Raw genomic sequence first — 18,309 nt, 5'->3', positions numbered from 1 at the left:
ACTATTCAGAAAGGTTGCCAAACTCTTGCATCCATCCCTCTCAAGGCCCTCAAAACTCGGGCTCCAGTGCTCTTCTGCGAGCAGTGTCCTTGGTACTCACCAGGCTCAGATGCAGTCTCTTCCCGCCATGCTGGAGTTTTAAAGAACTCCCTTTGGGTTGTAGTGGGCCTGGAAGAAGCAGCTCCGTCATCCAGATACGTGTTTTAGTGTGTTGGGTATTTTTTCCTTCCTGCTGGGGCAAACATCACTTAGAATGATTTATCGTTACTCATTCGGAAGCTCTGACTACCCCAAAGAGAGGCTAACCACAAAAATTTCCTCTAAAAGTGATGCAGCCACAGCTGTCTAGGAGTTATTTAACAGTAATTCACTCTGGGCAATAGAAGAGTGATTATAAGGATATCACGTCTATTAAAACGTCAATCCAATTAAAGCCTGGGAGAGAACTCGAGAGAGCTCAGAGTCCCTATTCTGTGATTTGCACAGATTTTTTTTTAATATTTTAGATTAAATCATAAGCAGAAAAAAGTCTCTTTTTGTATCTCTGTGGTCTAAAATACTTAAAAAAAAAAAGAACAGAAAAGATGTTTAACCAATTTTTAGTAAGTTGTCATTCGACAGGCTTTCTGTGTAAACAGTGCATTCAGCCTTGTCACGGTCTTCGAAGGTGGCTTTATCGATGGAGACCACTCGAGTAATTGAATGCAGTAGTTAAAAACATGACCTTCAGAGTCGGCTGACGTGGAGCTGAGACTCACAACCCCTGTTGCCAAAATGAGTCCTTTGCGAGTGTCTGGACTCTTCTAAGCTCCAGTGTCATTTGGAAATAAGGCCCATGGTGCTGTTTCACAGGGTTACTATCAGCATTTAGCCAGATAACATTTTAGGGTCCCTGGCATAGCTCCTGGCACAAGAATAACCATCCAATCAATGTTAGTAATTGTTATTTTAAAGATAACCCCTTCTCGTAACATTGGAGTCTCTCAATATTCAAGTTTGAACTGGATGAAGCTGGATTTTGAATTCTTTCAGTCTGTTTCTATTTCACAGGCCAAAACCACTGCCACATCAGGGAAGGCCACATGGTAGATTACTATCTTATTTATTAAAACGATTACCATCTTATTAATAAGGCAAAAGTCGAAGTTCAGTGAAAAAAGCAAACATGTACAGAATGACTCCATTTTAAAAAATGTATATAAACTTGCTTGGAAAGCCATATATTCAAATATTATATTAGTTATCCCTAAACTTCCTGTATTTTCTCTTTTATACTTTTTCCCTAGATTTTCTGCAGTGAACCTTTATGACTTTCTTATTAGAAAAACACAGCATAGGGACGCCTGGGTGGCTCAGTGGGTTAAAGCCTCTGCCTTTGTCTCAGGTCATGATCTCAGGGTCCTGGGGTGGAGCCCTGCATCGGGGCTCTCTGCTCAGCAGGGAGCCTGCTTCCCCCTCTCTCTCTGCCTGCCTCTCTGTGTACTTGTGATCTCTCTCTCTGTGAAAGAAAGAAAGAAAGAAAGAAAGAAAGAAAGAAGAAAAAGAAAGAAAGAAAGAAAGAAAGAAAGAAAGAAAGAAAGAGACACAGCATATGCTGTTTTTAAAAACAGTATAGAGTCATAGTGGAACCAGTCTTTAGGTGTGTGTGTGACCCCCGCGTGGATCCAGTATGTGGGGAAGTAAAGATAGAGACTATGGAGGTGGGAGCAGGAAGCCCCAGGGATTGCTCCGTCCGTTTGGGGTAAGGTCCTGTAGATTTAGAGCCGTCGGCATTTCGTAATCTTCAGGAAGGTTTTCCATCTGCCCGGTTTGCCAGAGCCTTGCTCTTTATCTCAACTGTTCCAAGTATGTAAATAACTCCAAAAACTGATCTGGTGTCCTGGGGGCTTTTGGGACCTCTGAGATCAGAAACACACCAAACCCTGGCTGTCCACATCAGCTGTCCCCAGTGATGGCCCCAAAACAGACACAGTTGCAAGGGGGCGCGGTGGTTAAGCATCTGCATCTCTGAATCACTCCATCTCAATTTAGGGAAATACGTAGTGCATAATTTTTAGATTATTTAATTTTTTAAAATCCTCATATTTTTTATCTACACTTAAGTGATGTGAGTTTCTGCTCCACATTTGTGGAATCTTTTTAAACATTCCTAACCTTAGGGCTTATTGATTCAATTTGGGGAAAAAAAAAAAAAACCTCAGAGATTTGGCCATATTTTTATCTCTTTTTATGACCATAACTCTTACTTCAGGAATATATATCAGAATTAATACGTTTCTAGATTGCGTTTATCAAAGTCGAGTGGACTCTGCCCACAGAGCTTGGTGCTTCCACATCTCGAATGGCAATAGAAGTGGTTTTCAGTGTAATTGTTTCTCTACATATCTTTATAAGGAAACACATGTCCAAACTGAGGATAGCCCCATTTTAAGTTTCAGCATGGTTTGGGTTTTACGGCATCCAAGATTTTCCTAACTACGCACCTCTTTTTTTTTTTCCCTTTCCTCTTCTTTTTTGGTCTTAAAACACGCTCTTTTGGCTGGTTCAATAAGCTGTTCCTGCCAACCAGTTGCTTTTATGGTAATTGACAGCGTAGCCGATTTTTGGAACCTTAGAATCTAAAAAGGCATTTTAGCCCAGACTTCGGATAGGCCGAGCCAAGCTACTTGCAGAGTGAGAGATACAGCTGAGCTGAATGTAGGGCAGTCAGACCCTAAGTCTGTGCATGCTAATTAACAGCAGGGAAACGTCTGCTCTGGCTCAGACTTCAGATTTCTCTCTTTGCAGCGGCATTCAGAATCCTTCCCTCTCCTGGCAGATTGTGACTGGATGCCACTTCTGGACAGGAGCCAGGGAGACCACCTGTCTGCTGTGTGTAGAAGTGGCTTGAGCCCCCCACCGAGCACCTATGTATTGGCTGAAAAGATGCAAAACACTTGAATCAGATAAAAGCCAGCTAGTTTACACTTCAAAAGAAAAAAGCACAAGAAAAAAGCATCTTCACAATTAATGGAGTTATTTAATGTAAGCAGTAGAGGGTATCTTTTCTGAGTTCCCCTCAATGATGTCAGTTCTCTAAAATAGCTGGGGTATTTCCCCAGATTTCATCTCAGAGTAAGGACTGGAAAAACCATCTTCCCAATCCAGCAGATCTTTATTGCCCTTCGCTTTCCTGCAAGAGCACAAATGTTTGAGTAAAAGGACCCCTGTTTGCTATCTTGCTTCTGCTAGCTCTTCTGGGAACTAGAACACACTACTCTGCAGGAGGTGGCCCTTAGACGCATAATATCCTAGTGACACTGGGCAACCCACCAACAACAGCAACAGGGAAAGCATGCCCTTCTAACACCCATTTATGTTTTGACCCAGAAGCACCCTGGACACAGAGATTCTCCCCACCCCCCTCCACCCCAAATAGTAGTAGCCACCTCTTTCTTGTTGGTTTGAAATGTTTGACACTGAGCTTTGTTACACCCTGTTTTCGCGTTGCTCTTGAGAGAGAAGCAAAATGTCTCTTCTGTTCCTTACTTTTTATGAAGACCTTTCTTCTGTTGCTGGGAAAAGAACCTGAATCCATACCTAATGACACTGAACATACCCATCAGCTTTAGAAATGAAACGCAGGATGCAGTCTTTTGAATGCTGCTGGGGACCTTGTTGAAATCATGAAACTAATTAAGAATACCCGAACAGGGATTGGAATCTAGGTTTTACACTTCAAAGGTATTTTCATAGGCACTGAGCTGTAAAACTCATACACCCGAAGAGTAAGCAGAATTTTATAATTTCCCAGTTGGCTGTAGTAAACTTGTTTCTCAGTGGAAGGAGTTTAGGGAGACAAGCCGCAGTGCTACCAGCATCCAACCGCTGACTGCGCTGCAGGACGTACGTGATCACTCTTCCTCTTAAACGGAATCTCTCCATGGACCTGAACGGTAAATTCACATGTAGCTTCCACTCATTTATGGCATTTCTGGGTTCTGTAACCCATTACATATTTGATGGCCACAGGCTTCCTTCTTGTCGTCTGTGCGGTAATCACTCTTGGGTTGATCATTCAGGTAGGGAATTCGCCTCTGGTCCCCTTTGAATATGTGAGACTGCTTTGTTTGTAAGCCAGAGCATCAGTTACATGGTCTTTTCTAAATTATGTTTTGTTATTTCCCTAATGTTATTTAAGCTTCATGGAACTTATTCTGCTTTTGCCAAGTCTTTCCATTGAATAAATATCTCCATAACCTATTGCTTCACTTTGGCAACAGAATTGTTGCAATTTGTGGGCAAAATTGAGCAAAGGCTTAACTCTTTTTTTTTTTCCTCTGTAAAATATCCAGTGTTGCTGGCTTTCCTCCTCCTAAACAAAGACCTTGACTTGTTCTCTGTTTTTATAGTACACTGTCTCTGTCATTCCTGAGTAAAGATTTACAGATAATAGTACGAAACAAAGAGTGACTTAACAGACATAACAGAGACATGCTATCCACGTACAGAGTCACTAATACAAAATAAGCTAAGACACAAAGTACTTAGAATAGTGCCTGGCACAGAGGAAGGGATCTGTAAACTGGGATTATTGGAGTTCTGTGAATTAAAAATTGTCATTCTCTTTCTTCAATTACATAAGTAATTGTATAGTTCCAAAAATATCAAAAGCAGCCGAAATATAACTAGCCATCCAGGCCAACCTAGTAGGGACCAGAAGATACAGTTGGTGACCATCCAGCTGCTCACAGATTGAGCTATTTCCCCCAAGGACCCCTAAATAAAAGGAGATCAAAGAAGGGACTAATGTTTGTTGTTCTGTTTTGGGCCAGACACATAGCATCTCATTTATTCCTCATAAGAACCTTGTTATTTATGCACTAAGTGTTTTTGTCTTGTTGGCTTGCCTTTTTTTTTTTTTTTTTTTTAAAAAAAAAAAAAAGCTCCCTGGGACCCTAGGAAGGATTCTACAAAGAGCCCATAGTGACCCTTTATTTCCCCCAGGTCCACACCAGGAGGCCCGACTCAGGATGCACTAACAGGCTTTCCTAATTCTTTTCTTTCCTAGAGGACACAGGACTTTAGCTGCCTCCTCTCCATGGGCATATAATCATTCTTCTCCTGAACATATCTTCCTTGGAAAATTTTACCCTGGTTACACTGTATTACGGTCATGTTGATGCTCTTATTCTCAAGTCCCATTACTGTCTTAGAGCCCAGAACTAGAAAATTATGCTGCCTCGCCTTACTAGCCTTGAGCCTTGCAGAGGGGGAAAAGATGTCTTTAAAAAATATTGGGTTGATGGGGCGCCTGGGTGGCTCAGTGGGTTAAGCCGCTGCCTTTCGCTCAGGTCATGATCTCAGGGTCCTGGGATGGAGTCCCGCATCGGGCTCTCTGCTCAGCAGAGAGCCTGCTTCCCCCTCTCTCTCTCTGCCTGCCTCTCTACCTACTTGTGATCTCTGTCTGTCAAATAAATAAATAAAATCTTAAAAAATAAATAAATAAAAATAAAAAATATTGGGTTGAGAGAGGTAAAACAGGAAGAGGAAAATACAGCTTTCCAAAGCCATACAACTGGAAGGAGGTCTTGAGTAAATACCCTGGTTTTCATGTTTCCTGTATAGGGCAAAGTGCCTCATTTCGTAACTACTTGGTAATATTTATTGTTGTTGTTGTTGATGATGATGGTGGTGGTGGTGATGGTGGTCGTAACTTAACTTAGTTTTGGAATCTCATAGGCTGATGGGGAGTCTCAACCCTGTTCCTTTGTCCCCACTTCCCATGCCATGCTAGCAGATCCTCTTTACCCTCTGTCTATCTTCCCCTCCAGCATGTCTATTTTGGGGTTCCGAGTACCATATTCTTTTAGCCTAAAAGCTACCTAGGGAGAATTAATCAAGATCAGTAGCCCATTTCATCTTTCTCGATATTGATGTTTGCACTGGTAGACATTAGTGCCTGAGAGAGGGAGGAAATGTACACCAAAAGAGAGAGTGCATAAGCAAAGCTCACCCCATAATGCTCATTTCCTGCAGTGGGAAGGATTCTTTTGCAGCTGGAAGACCGGTGCCTGCTTATTCTGATAGGGTCAGAAGCCCTGTGCTGTTGCATTGAATTTGCTACTCATTTGCTAGCTAGCCAGAGGGAACTATTTGTCAGTCCTTTTTCTGAAACACGGTTTGATTCCCACGAAGTCATAGAAGGTTGAACCAGAGGCACCCTGAAGTTCTAAGAACTCTCTTTTTTTATAGTTGAGGAAATTGCATCCCAGACTTTGTGGGAGCATTGTAGACTGTCCAAAGGTACAGCAGGTGAGTGGGGGAGTGAGAACAGAACCTGGCCGCAGGAAGGCCGCAGGAACCTTGTCCCTCTACTGTTTGCCTCCTCATTAAAAAACCCAATTTCTTGGGATAAATCAATGCCAGATTTTTGTATATTTATGAAAGCTATTTTGCATTTTTTACTACCTGTTCTCATCTTATTCCTGCTTCTTTGCAGAGAGATTTCTTTTGTATCTTAAACTACTTTATTTTTGTTAAACAAAAAATTAACTGATTTTCAACCATATTTCCTGATGAGCTTCTATTCCTGGTTGTTAATGAGGCAACTCCAGAGATTAAAACAGAAAGAAACAAGGAAAGAAAAATAATTGAGTTTTTGCTTGTCTTTACAGACGCTCTGGAAAATGGATCCAATAAGGGTGACAGGTGAGAAATGTGTTTTTATCCGCCATTTGTGCTTTTCACTGATGGCATTTTCTGTGTACACTGCAGTGGATTTGATCATTATCTTTCTTTTCTTGCTGAAATCCAGTGCAGCCCACAGGAAGGGACCAAGCAAGGATGACACATACTGGAAGGAGATTAATGCCGCTATGGCCTTAACAAATCTTGCACAGGGCAAAGACACACTGCAGGGAACCACCAGCTGCATCATCCAGAAGTCGTCACATATAGCAGAAGTCAAGACCGTCAAAGTGCCACTGGTCCACCAGTTTTAAGGGTTTGTCGCTTTTTAGACCAATGGCTGTTCTTCACGTCAGTGTTTTCCCATAAAGCCTCCTCCTACGAGCCGAAGCAGAAGTGGAAATGACTCCCTTTCAAACCTCTTTTTATTTTTAATTATCCTAACTATATCATTTAGTTGCTTCTATAAAAGACATATAAATTATAAAAACCTCACTTTAATCAAAAATAGTAACTTATTTTATGTTACTCAAACTATGCATCAGGTGTCTGCATTGCCGTTACAGTAAGTGCCTTGCTTCCCAAAAATCAGCAGCAACGTGGGCGTAGTGGAGCAGCTATGCCTCAAATGACAACACCGCCATGCTTGTTCGTCTGTGTGTCACTCCAGACGGGCCTCTGACCATTCCAGGACTGAAACCACACGCGCTGAAAGGCCTCACAATGTATTCAGTAATTCACGTGTTAAAACTTGGACATCTATTCAGCCCAAATGAAACATTCCTCTTAAAAAAACAACTTCTGCAGCATTTAAAATTGTTCAGCATGCTTTTCAGAGTGACAGTGAGAATTTCATGCATGTATTTTGCCTGCCTATCAGACACACTACAAAGTTCCAAAAGGAAAGGAGCGGGATCACATGACATGTACACGTAAAAAGAATCCCAGTGAATACATTGTGATCTGAAGAACTTTTTCCAAGCATTGCTGGAAAATGCCACAATGCCCTTTTAGAATTAATTTTCTTTTTCTTAAGTTTCGCTGAAGTTCTTAAAAATTTTATTATATAAAGTACTCAAAATGTTCCCGTGTAGAACTAAACCTATAGTTTAGTTTTAACACATAATCCTGTTTGCGTTAAAGTTCAGTGCTTTTTGTGATGGAAAGCTTTTCATGTGGAATGGTTAAAAAATCTTTTAGTTGGTTCATTTCAAATTATAATTGCTGATGGACAATTTGTATTGCAACGAGAACAAGACAATGAAAGAAATGTATCTCTATGTGAATATACATATACACTCATAAAATTGGTTTTTAAATTTAAAACATATGGAAAACAAACATTGACAGTCTTTGCATTTTGCCAAGGACATTAAAGTAAAAATTAAGTGAACTCATGCATTAAAAAAAGGAACATTTTGTTTCTAAATTAGACTATCATTGAGTGAGAATAATCAGTATCAAGAAAGAAGAATATAGTTTTCAATCAAACAATAATATTCTAATCAGCTGGGGGAGACTTGAAACTTGAATAAACAGTGGAGATGCCAAATATAACAGAGAATATGTGCTACAGAGAAGTAAAAAGGATTTGACTCTTTTATGGTGGGATGTTTTTTCTGGGTATGTAATCTATTTTGTAATTTTTTTTTTTTTAACTGGAAAGCTTTTTTGTGAGTGTAAATGAGAGCCATTAGTGCAGCCATGTGGTGGTATTTTTCTTTATTTTGCAAAATGTTTTTCAAACCAAAGGCTGCTCTAGTTGATATGTGGACAATATCAATCTTGATATAAATCGTAGGACACTTTTTCATGTAACATAGTATTTGGGGTTTGGGTTTATTTAGTGTATGAAAATAATTTGATATAAAAATATTTTGTATATATATATTTTTACTTTGTTTTTTAAATTGCTGTTTGCAGTAACAGTAAGTGCAAAGCAGGATATGTTAAGTTATGACTGTATGATCAGATGAAGTATGAGTTCGTTTGGTTTACATCCTTAAATAGTTACAGATCCTTGACAAAAACTTTCGAATCTTTACCAATTAATTTTGTCATAATGTGATCATGTCAAAGAAAACGAAGGACAAGTACTTCACTCTTTTTCATACTATTATAAGTTATTCTGGTATTAAATATTTTAATAAAATTGACTTCGTTTTGACATATTTCAGTTAGATGAATGGATGCTGGTTGTTTTTTATTTGAATTAGTTGTAATTCATTTTTGCCATCCTTTTAAAAAGAATCAGCAAATTCGTTCTGTGTTATAAACTATAGATGACAAGGCATTATAGGAGAGCTTTCACATGATTTTTATTTTTAAATACCAAAGCTTGGAATCTGGCCTATAAACACATCAAGAAGATTTTATAATTAGCATATCCTTGGCAATATCTCCAATTGCAATTACTTTTAATTTATTTTTTCTTTTGCTGCTTTAACATTTTCTGGAAATTAAAGTTCCCCCCAATCCTTAAAATCTTGAACAATGCTGAGCCAGCAGCTAAGAATCTAACTCATAATTTATGTTGTAGAGAAATAGAATTACCTCTATTCTTTGTTTTGCCATATGTAATCATTTTAATAAAATTAATAACTGCCAGGAGTTCTTGACAGATTGAAAATAAAAGTTAATTTCTAGACTTCAATGATCATATGAATTTTGTTTTCCTTTGAGAGTTGACCAGGTGGAGAAAGAAGAACAGAAGGGTCCATTATATGCCGTAAGTCTCTTTAGGTTGGTAAGCGATATGATATGGGAGCACTGCATGTGTATTAGGTTTGCTTTTCATCACCTTAGACCACCAACCTACCTTTTAAGAGCTGAGGAAAAGAGAGTATGATGCTGTGAAAATACATACATGAATTTAAAATGAACATTTGCACTAAATGCCTTCTTTGAATAGCTAATACAATAAGCATTATCACTGTGTGCTATGTACTGGAGAGAATCTTGGCTTTGAAGTTAGATCTATGTATCTCAGTTCTGTCACCCACTACATAAGATTCAGACTCAGTCATTCTGGACTTGGCTTTCTTTATCTGCAAAGTGAAAGGAATGAGTCATAGCTTGTAGACTGGCTACAAGGTTTAGAGATTACATAAAGTTTATAAAGTGCCTACCACAGTGCCTGGCATTTAATAGGTGCTTAATAAATGGAAGGTATTATCACATAATTATAATTCCTCTATATAGGGTTTGTGTGCAAGAAAGTAGCAATACGCACAGTGTATTGGGATACGGAGAGTTTCATGAGGAGCGTTGGGAAAGGAAGTCTGACATGAAAGACTGCTGGGGAATAATAATAGTTGGGATCAGAGTTAGAGAGACCTTCAAGAAAGATCATTTTATTATTACTACCTTGAACTTCCCAGAGTAAAGAATAAAGTATAACAAATGTAGGAAAGAACAGAGATGCCAATACAAAACATAGCATGTGGGAGAGCTTCCTTCATTCATATCGGCTAGAATTGCTTTTCCCTCTATTCATCCTGCTTGATCTTGTTCAAGATGACGAAGAACTCAAGCTGCTCTCTGTATCCCTGCCTGCTCCAAGTAGCAGTGTTTAACAAACAGTGGCAACAGCCATGGTCTGCTTTTAAACTCATCCAGCTCAACAGCATAACATCATGCAAATAAACACAGAGAGTAAGCAAGCCACCCAGACTCTTCCGTCCAGGCGGCTTAGGTTGGCCATGCCTTGGAAAGCAGTGTGGGGTGGTGGTAAGGACTTGGACTGGCATAACCTGGCTTTGCCTCCTCACTGCTTGGTGACTTTGGGGAATAGGCATAAACCTTGTGTACCCAGTGTTTGCATCTGTAAAATTTGATCTATGAAATTTACCTACTCTAAAGATCTATTGTGAAGATCAAATAAGGCAGTGAGTATAAAAGTACTTTGCAAACTGCATGTACTGTACAAATGTTAATGATTATTAATGTGTTCCAGATGACTCTGAAACACTTAATATCCTATAATTTTTGGCAATAAAAACTGTGGTTTCCATGAAGCATTGAAGACCACCAGATTTTGTCAAGTTCATATTGTGATCTACCATCTTTGGGCCGTCTTAAGCAAAGTCTTCTGGTCCTCTACTTCTTTTTTTGGTTTGTTTTTTATTTTGTTTTGTTTTTATCCCCCCCCCTTTTTTTTAACAGTTATAGTCAGAATTAGGTGACTGATTGTCACATTGCAGGGACAGAATCCTAACTTCATCACTTCCTAGACTGGAAACACATCTTAGAGATGGACTAAAAATTTGGTTGGAGAAGTGTATGTATTGCCCATAATAAACTCTTTTTTTTTTTTTAAGATGAGAAAAACCAGTTTCTAAGTTTGGACAAACAAGCTGATGTGCTTTTTACATCTTTACACGAATGACTCCATGGAAATTCATGTAAAATTTGTCTCAGTAAGTCTTCTGAAATAAATTTCAGCCCAAAGCCAGCTTCTGAAAATTTGATCGGTAGTGAGTCTACTCTGACTTGTATTCATGACTTTTAAACAAAATTTAAATTTTTAATTCATGTTTTGTAAAAGTATAAACATAACTTATGCTAGCTGTAGAAACATCTAAGCAGTGTAGGAGGACATAAGATTAAAAAAAAAAAAAAAAAATCCCATACCCTATCTCTCCATGATCCCAATCTCACATCCCAAAGATAACCATTGTTAATAATGTCTTGTGTCTATTTCCAGAAACTCTATGCTTATACAAACTTGTACTTTTTCATCTTGCACTTCTTACCATATTCATGTGATCCTGCAATATTTTTTCCATTCCATCATCTGTATGTGCATATATGTTTCATATCTATATATATGTAGATTTCATTATTTAAATGAATGCATAGGATTTTATTTTGGATCTTTTATAATTTACTTAGCAAATACTTCCTTGGTGGACTTCTGGATTATTTCCTATTTTTTGATTATTATAAACTAGTGCTACCCAAAGCACTGTTTTACATTGAGATAAGGAGCTTACCCTAGAATATATATTAGCATATGCAAGAAAAACTTCTATGAATAAAAAGTGTCACCTGAACTCACAGAGCTCTTAGTTGATTTATATTCTGACCCCTTATCTCCTCCCAGACTAATAACCAACAATTGATGAATTGTCATCATCAAACAGACCATATTTCAACATCACTGATATAAATACTGATGCAGCGAATATTCTTGTATATATGTGACTTCAGCCACTTGTATGTCTATGGAATAAATACCTAAAAGTGGAATTCATTGGTCAAATGATAGGTAAATTTAATTTTTTGAGGGATGCTGCCAAATTACCAAGTAAAATGTCTACCAATTTACACTGCTAACCGTAGAAAGTGAATGTCTGTTTTTCTTCAACTTGTTCAAAACATTGAGTATTATTAAGCTTTTCCATACTAGACAATGTGGTAGGCAAAAGTGATATTTTGTCATTGTTTTAACTGCAACTTTTTCAAGATGAGTGGCACACATAAGTTTGGTCATGTATTTGTTTTCAATGAATTGCTTGTTCATGTCTTTTCTGTTGTTGTTTCTTCATTTCTTTTTCATTCTTACCTTCCTTTCATCCATTTGTTAGTGATTTGTATATTATTTGTATATTTTAAAATTCTCTTCTATTCTGTCTACAATAGATGCTGTAAATATTTTCCAAGACTGTTTTTATATATACTTGACCTCACTTATAGTATTTTTGAGTTCAGAAGCTTAAATGTAATCTGTACATATGCATTGAATGTCAAAGAGAGTACTGGGTATATTTATAGTATAGTAGTTCAGAACACAAACTCTGGAGCTAACTTCTGAGATTCAAATCTTATCTCTCCTGCTTACTAGTTCTACAATCTTGAACAAGACATTTAACCTATTTAGTCTCAGTTTCCTCATCTATAAAATATAGATTACAATAATTACTTGGTAGTGTTGTGAGGCTTAATTAGTTATTATATGTAAAGCACTTATAATAAATTACCTTGTATTTAGTGCCAAGATTGTAAAAAACAACAACAACAACAAAAACCCCATCCATCTTTTCTGCTGTTAGAATTATGGTTTGTTTTTACATGTTTAAATCTTATATCCATTTTCGATTTATTTTGGCATAAAAAATGAGCTAGGCAGCCCCCCAAAATGAAACCTTTATGTATAAACCTAACAGAATATGCACAAGATCCATATAAGGAAAATGACAAAACTCTGGTTAGTGCAATTAAAAAACTAAGTAAATGGAGAGATAGTCTATGTTCATGGATGGAAAGACTCAATAGTACTCAGATGTCAGTTCTTCCAAACTTGATCTATAGATTCAGTGAAATCCCACTCAAAATCCCAGCAAGTTATTTTATGGATATCCACAGACTGATTCTAAAGTTTATATGGAGAGACAAAAGACCTGAAATAGTCAATATAACAATGAAGAAGAACAACAAAATTGGAGAACTGAAACAATTTCAAGACCTATTCTAAGGCTACAGTAATCAAAGCATCATAGTATTGGTAAAAGAGCATACAAATTCAATGATGAAGCAGAATTCAGAGCCCAGAAATGGGCCCACACAAATACAGACAACTGATATTTAACAAAGTAGCAAAGGCAATACAATGGAGAAAAGATAAAATGGTAAAATTTAAAAATAATTTTTGAAAGAAAAGATAAAGTTCAAAAATGTAATTACTGGAACTGGACATCCACATGCAAAAAAAAAAAAAAGAATCTAGACACAAACTTTACATCTTTCACAAAAATTAATCCAAAATGGACCGCAGTCCTAAATGTAAAATGCAAAACTATAAAACTCTTAGAAGATGACATAGAAAATCTAGATGACCTTGGGGATGACAATGGCATTTTAAATACAACACCAAAGGCATGATACATGAAACAAAAGGTAAACTGTACGTCATTAAAATTAAAAAGTTTGGAAAGACAATGCCAAGAGAATGAGAAGACAAACCACAGACTGGAAGAAAATATTTGCAAAAGACACATCTGAAAAATGACTGTTATCCAAAGTATACAATGAACTCTTAAAACTTAACAATGAGAAAACCTGATCTGTTTTTAAATGGGCCAAAAGCCTTCATAGAAAACTCATCAAAGAAAATACCCACATGGCAAATAAACATGGGAAAACATGCACCCCATCATATGTCATCAGGAAGCTCAGATTAAAACAACAATAGATACCATGATATACCTATTAGAATGGCTGATGTCCAGAATGTTGACCACACCCAATGCTGGCAAGACTGTGGAGCAACAGGAAGTCTCATTCATGGCTTGTGGAAATGCAAAATGGTAATAGCCACTCAGAAGAAAGTTTGACAGTTTCTTTTAAAACTAAGCATACCATGTGAACCAGTAATCATGCTCCTTATTATTTACCTAAATGAGTTGAAAACTTATGTCCACAAAAAACTTACACAAAAAGGTGAAGCTTTATTCATAATTGTCCAAACTTGGAAGCAACCAATATTCTTCAGTAGGTGAATGGATAAATAACCTGTGGTACAAACAGACAGTGGAATGATTCGGTGCTAAAAAGAACCAAGCTATCAAGACATGAAAAGACATGGAGGAAACTTAAATGCATATTACTAAGTGAAAGAAACCAATCTAAAAAAGGCTACACACTGTATGATTCCAGCAATATGATATTCTAGAATAGGTGAAATTACAGAAACAACAGAAAGTTCAGTGGTTTTCAGGAGTTGGGGTTGAAGAGAGATAAATAGGCCATGCACAGAAGAGTTTTAGAGCAGTTAATCTACTCTGCGTGATACCATAATGATGGACAGGTGTCATTGCACATTTGTCCAACCCAGAGTGGTGTAAACTATGGACTTTGGGTGTAATGACTGGTTCAATGCCAGTTCATCAGCTGTAACAACTATACCATTCTGGTAGAGGTTGTAGAACATGAAGGAGGATATTCATGTATAGGGACATGGAGCGAATGGGAAATCTCTGTACCTTCCCCTCAGTTTTGTTGTGGACTTAAAACTGCTCTAAGAGAAAGTTTATGGGGCTCCTGGGTGGCTCAGTCATTTAAACGTCTGCTGGTCATGATCCTAGGGTCCTGGGATAGAGACCCACAGGGAAGCTGCTTCTCCCTCTGCCTCCGCCTGCCACTCCCCCTTGTGTGTGCTCTCTCTCTCTCTCTGTCTCTCTCATTGTCAAATAAATAAATAAAATCTTTAAAATAAATAAATAAATAAATAAAAATAAAGAGTCCTAATAAAAATGTTTTAATTTTAAAAAGTGAACTAGTGGGGCGTCTCGGTGGCTCTGTTGGTTTCAGGTCATGATCCCAGACTCCGGGGATCGAGTCGAGCCCAGCCTGTGGGGACTCTGCTTCTCCCTCTGACCTTCTCCCGTCTCATGCTCTCTCTTACTCTCTCTCAAATAAATAAATAAAATCTTTAAAAAAAAAAAGAAAAAAGAAAAAGTGAACTAGTTATCTGGTTCTTCACTGAACACCCTGCCTCCATCCTGCAAAAAGAAACATAACTCATGCCTCAAAAGTATTTGCTAGATAATCCACTGATCTAAGTAGTTGTTTTTGAACTCTTTATTCAGTTTCTAATTATGGCAGTGAGTATAGAGTCCTTCATTTCTATTATTCCTTCTCGTAATTTTCCTGGCTCTTTCCTCATCTTAACTTGTAAGGATATACATGATAAATTATTTTACCAGACCCCCACTGCCCCCAAAATTGTGTGGGCATTTGTGGATTGCATGAATATACAGGTCAATTGACACATTGCAATAGTTTTATTGTCTAATTTTCTTCTTTCTTTTGATCTCAACAGTTTTATTTTCCTTCATGTATCTTAATTTTTATTCATTGGTATTTATTCTTGCATTACGTTGTGAATGGGATTTTTCCATTTTTTAAAATCTTAATTATCATTTTATAGGCAAACTATCAATATTTAAATGTTTTTCTTTGCCAACCACCTCAGTTAGGATTCTATTCTTTAAATTATTTTTCCAAATGTATAATTTGGATTTCCAGTCATACAATCATATTATTTCTAAATGATGAAATTTACTGCCCCTTTCCAATATTTATACTCTATTTCTCTTACCTTGTGGCATTGACTAACATTTCCAGAATAGTTTTTTAATGATAGAGGTGATTTCTTATATTTTTTCTTACATCAATGGTCTCACCTCTAGTATTTAAATATTATATATAATAAAAGATGTTGATTTGAGGTGTTTTTCTATTTTAAAACAATATTCTTTCATTCTTGATTTACTTAAAGATGTTATTATAAACATGTTGATTTTTTCTAAACATTTTAATTAAATCATAATGGAAAACTTCGAAAATCACAGATGTATAATTAAACTTTTACAAAGGGAATATAATTGTATAACCAACACAGAGATAAAGATAAAAAGCATTAGAAGTATTCCAGAAATCCTCCTAAAGGTAAACATTTTTCTGACTTCTGCCTACTTTTGAAATTTAAATAAATGAAGTTATAAAGTTATATTCTTCTTTTGCTCAATACTAGACTGGTGAGATTCATCAATCTCATTGCATACAGCAGCATTTCATTCTTTTTTGTTGCTATATACCACTACATCATTATATGGATATACCACAAGTTATTAATACATCCTACTCTTGATGGACGTTTGGATTGTTTCCCATTTGGGAAGCAATGACAAATAATGCTACTATAAACACATTCTTGTGCGTTTCTTTTGATAAATTTATGTATGTATTTCTATGAGGTAGAAGTGGACTTTTTGAGTTATATTTTAGTTTTAGTGAATATTATCAAACAATTTTCCATCACAGTGATACTAGTTTACATCTCCACAAGCAGGATATGAGATCCTTTAAGAAAATTTTTATATATTTATTATTATTATTTTATTTAAATTCAGTTAATTAACATATAGCATATAATTGGTTTCAGAGGTAGCATTTAGTGACTCATCAGTTGCATGCAACACCCAGTGCTCATTACATTAAGTGTTCTCCATAAGGCCCATCACCTAGTTACCTCATCCCTGCACCCACCTCCCCTCCAGAAACCCCCAGTTTGTTCCGTTCGGTTAAGAATTTCTCATGGTTTTTCTCTCTCTCAGATTTTGTCTTATTTTACTTTTCCCTCTTTCTCTATGATCATCAGCTTTGTTTCTTAAATTCTGTATATGAATAAAATCATATGATGATTGTCTTTTTCTGATTGACTTATTTCACTTAGCATAATACCCTCTGGTTCCATTCATGTCATGTTGCAAATGGCAAGATTTCATTCTTTTTGATGGCTGAGTAGTATTCCAGTCTATATACCTATCTTCTTTATCCATTCATCTGTCAATGGACATCTTGGCTCTTTCCATAATTTGGTTATTGTGGACATTGGGGTACAGGTGCCCCTTCAAATCACTATGCAAACTTGGCAGTTTTTAATGTTTTAGCCATTATGGTAGATTCGCAGAAGCATCTCATTGTGGTTTTTATTTGTGTTTTTAACATTAAAACAAAATAATACTAAATATATACATATTATTTAATATTAGTGCTATTTAATATTAAATTTAATTAATGTGTAATTTGTGGTCTTGATATGTATTATACCATTTGGATATTGTGGAGATCCTGTTCAACTTTTTTGCCCATTATTGTATTGGGTTGTCTGTTCTTTTCTTCTTGATTTCAAAGTATTTCCTAATACATTCTGGATGTGAATCCTTTATCAGATGCATACATGTCTGTGCTCGTGTATTGCTCGTGTGTGTGTGTGTGTGTGTGTATCTGTGTGTGTCTGTGTATGTATGTAGCATGTATTTTCCAGAAAATATCTTATAAATACTATGCTTGAATCTCTTTAAATGCATTGTCTGTTTGTTTATTATAGTTCTCATATCCATCATTCCAGTACAAACTGCCTGTTCTGTTTATTGTGTTTGTCATTCTTTCTCTGGCTGCTCAATCACCATTTTCATTGTGTGCTCAAGATTTTCTTCAACATGAAGCCCAAGTTCACCTTAGGCAGTAAAAAAGCTTATGAGTAGAAAGAGGGTGGAGCAGACACTATCAGTCTTCATGATCAGGAGACACACCAGCCGGCAAGCTGTAATCCCCTGTTAAGGCACCTATAGTCATCTCTTCTTCTCTCCAGACCTGCAGAACTGCAAAAAGTAGGAAGACCCTGGCTAATTGCTTAGCAATCCTATAGTGCTTTGAGGGTCAGGACAGCACCCTGGCTCAGCTGTCTTCTTCTCAGAGATCTATTTTTACAAGTTACATTTTCTCTAAGAACTTAGACCTCCATGCTCACTTTGGGGCTCTTCTCTACAGCTCTTCCATGTTCTAGAAACAAATAAATAATCTCCCGCCACCCTTCCTTCTCTACTCCCCTTCCTACTCTTTCTTGGTTTTCTTCTCTTCCTCTCCTCCTTGCACTCGCCCTCCCCCCGCGCCACCCCCGTCCTCTTAACTCCACAGGTTCTGCCTAATGACTTAAGAGCAGCTTCTTTTTTTTTTTTTTTAATTTCTTTTCAGCGTAACAGTATTCATTGTTTTTGCACCACACCCAGTGCTCCATGCAATCTGTGCCCTCTCTAATACCCACCACCAGGTTCCCCCAACCTCACACCCCTC

The 18,309-nt window shown here is 37.1% G+C and overlaps 1 protein-coding gene across 4 annotated transcripts in view; it reads left to right on the top strand.

Annotated features, from left to right (window-relative positions):
- Nucleotides 1-12,175, top strand: part of MKX (mohawk homeobox) — a 70,907-nt gene extending 58,732 nt beyond the window's left edge. For all 4 annotated transcript variants that reach the window (XM_032349724.1, XM_032349728.1, XM_032349726.1 and 1 more), the window contains exons 6-7: nt 6,657-6,690; nt 6,797-12,175. In XM_032349724.1, the coding sequence (XP_032205615.1) occupies nt 6,657-6,690; nt 6,797-6,983 (221 nt within the window). In that variant the 3' untranslated portion in view covers nt 6,984-12,175. The remainder of the gene's footprint in view (nt 1-6,656; nt 6,691-6,796) is intronic.
- The last annotated feature ends 6,134 nt before the right edge of the window (nt 12,176-18,309 follow it).

This window comes from Mustela erminea, chromosome 6 (genome assembly GCF_009829155.1).
Source record: "Mustela erminea isolate mMusErm1 chromosome 6, mMusErm1.Pri, whole genome shotgun sequence".
NCBI classification, from domain to species: domain Eukaryota; kingdom Metazoa; phylum Chordata; class Mammalia; order Carnivora; family Mustelidae; genus Mustela; species Mustela erminea.
Note: the sequence above shows the minus strand (reverse complement) of the source record. Positions and strands in the feature narration are given on the sequence as shown.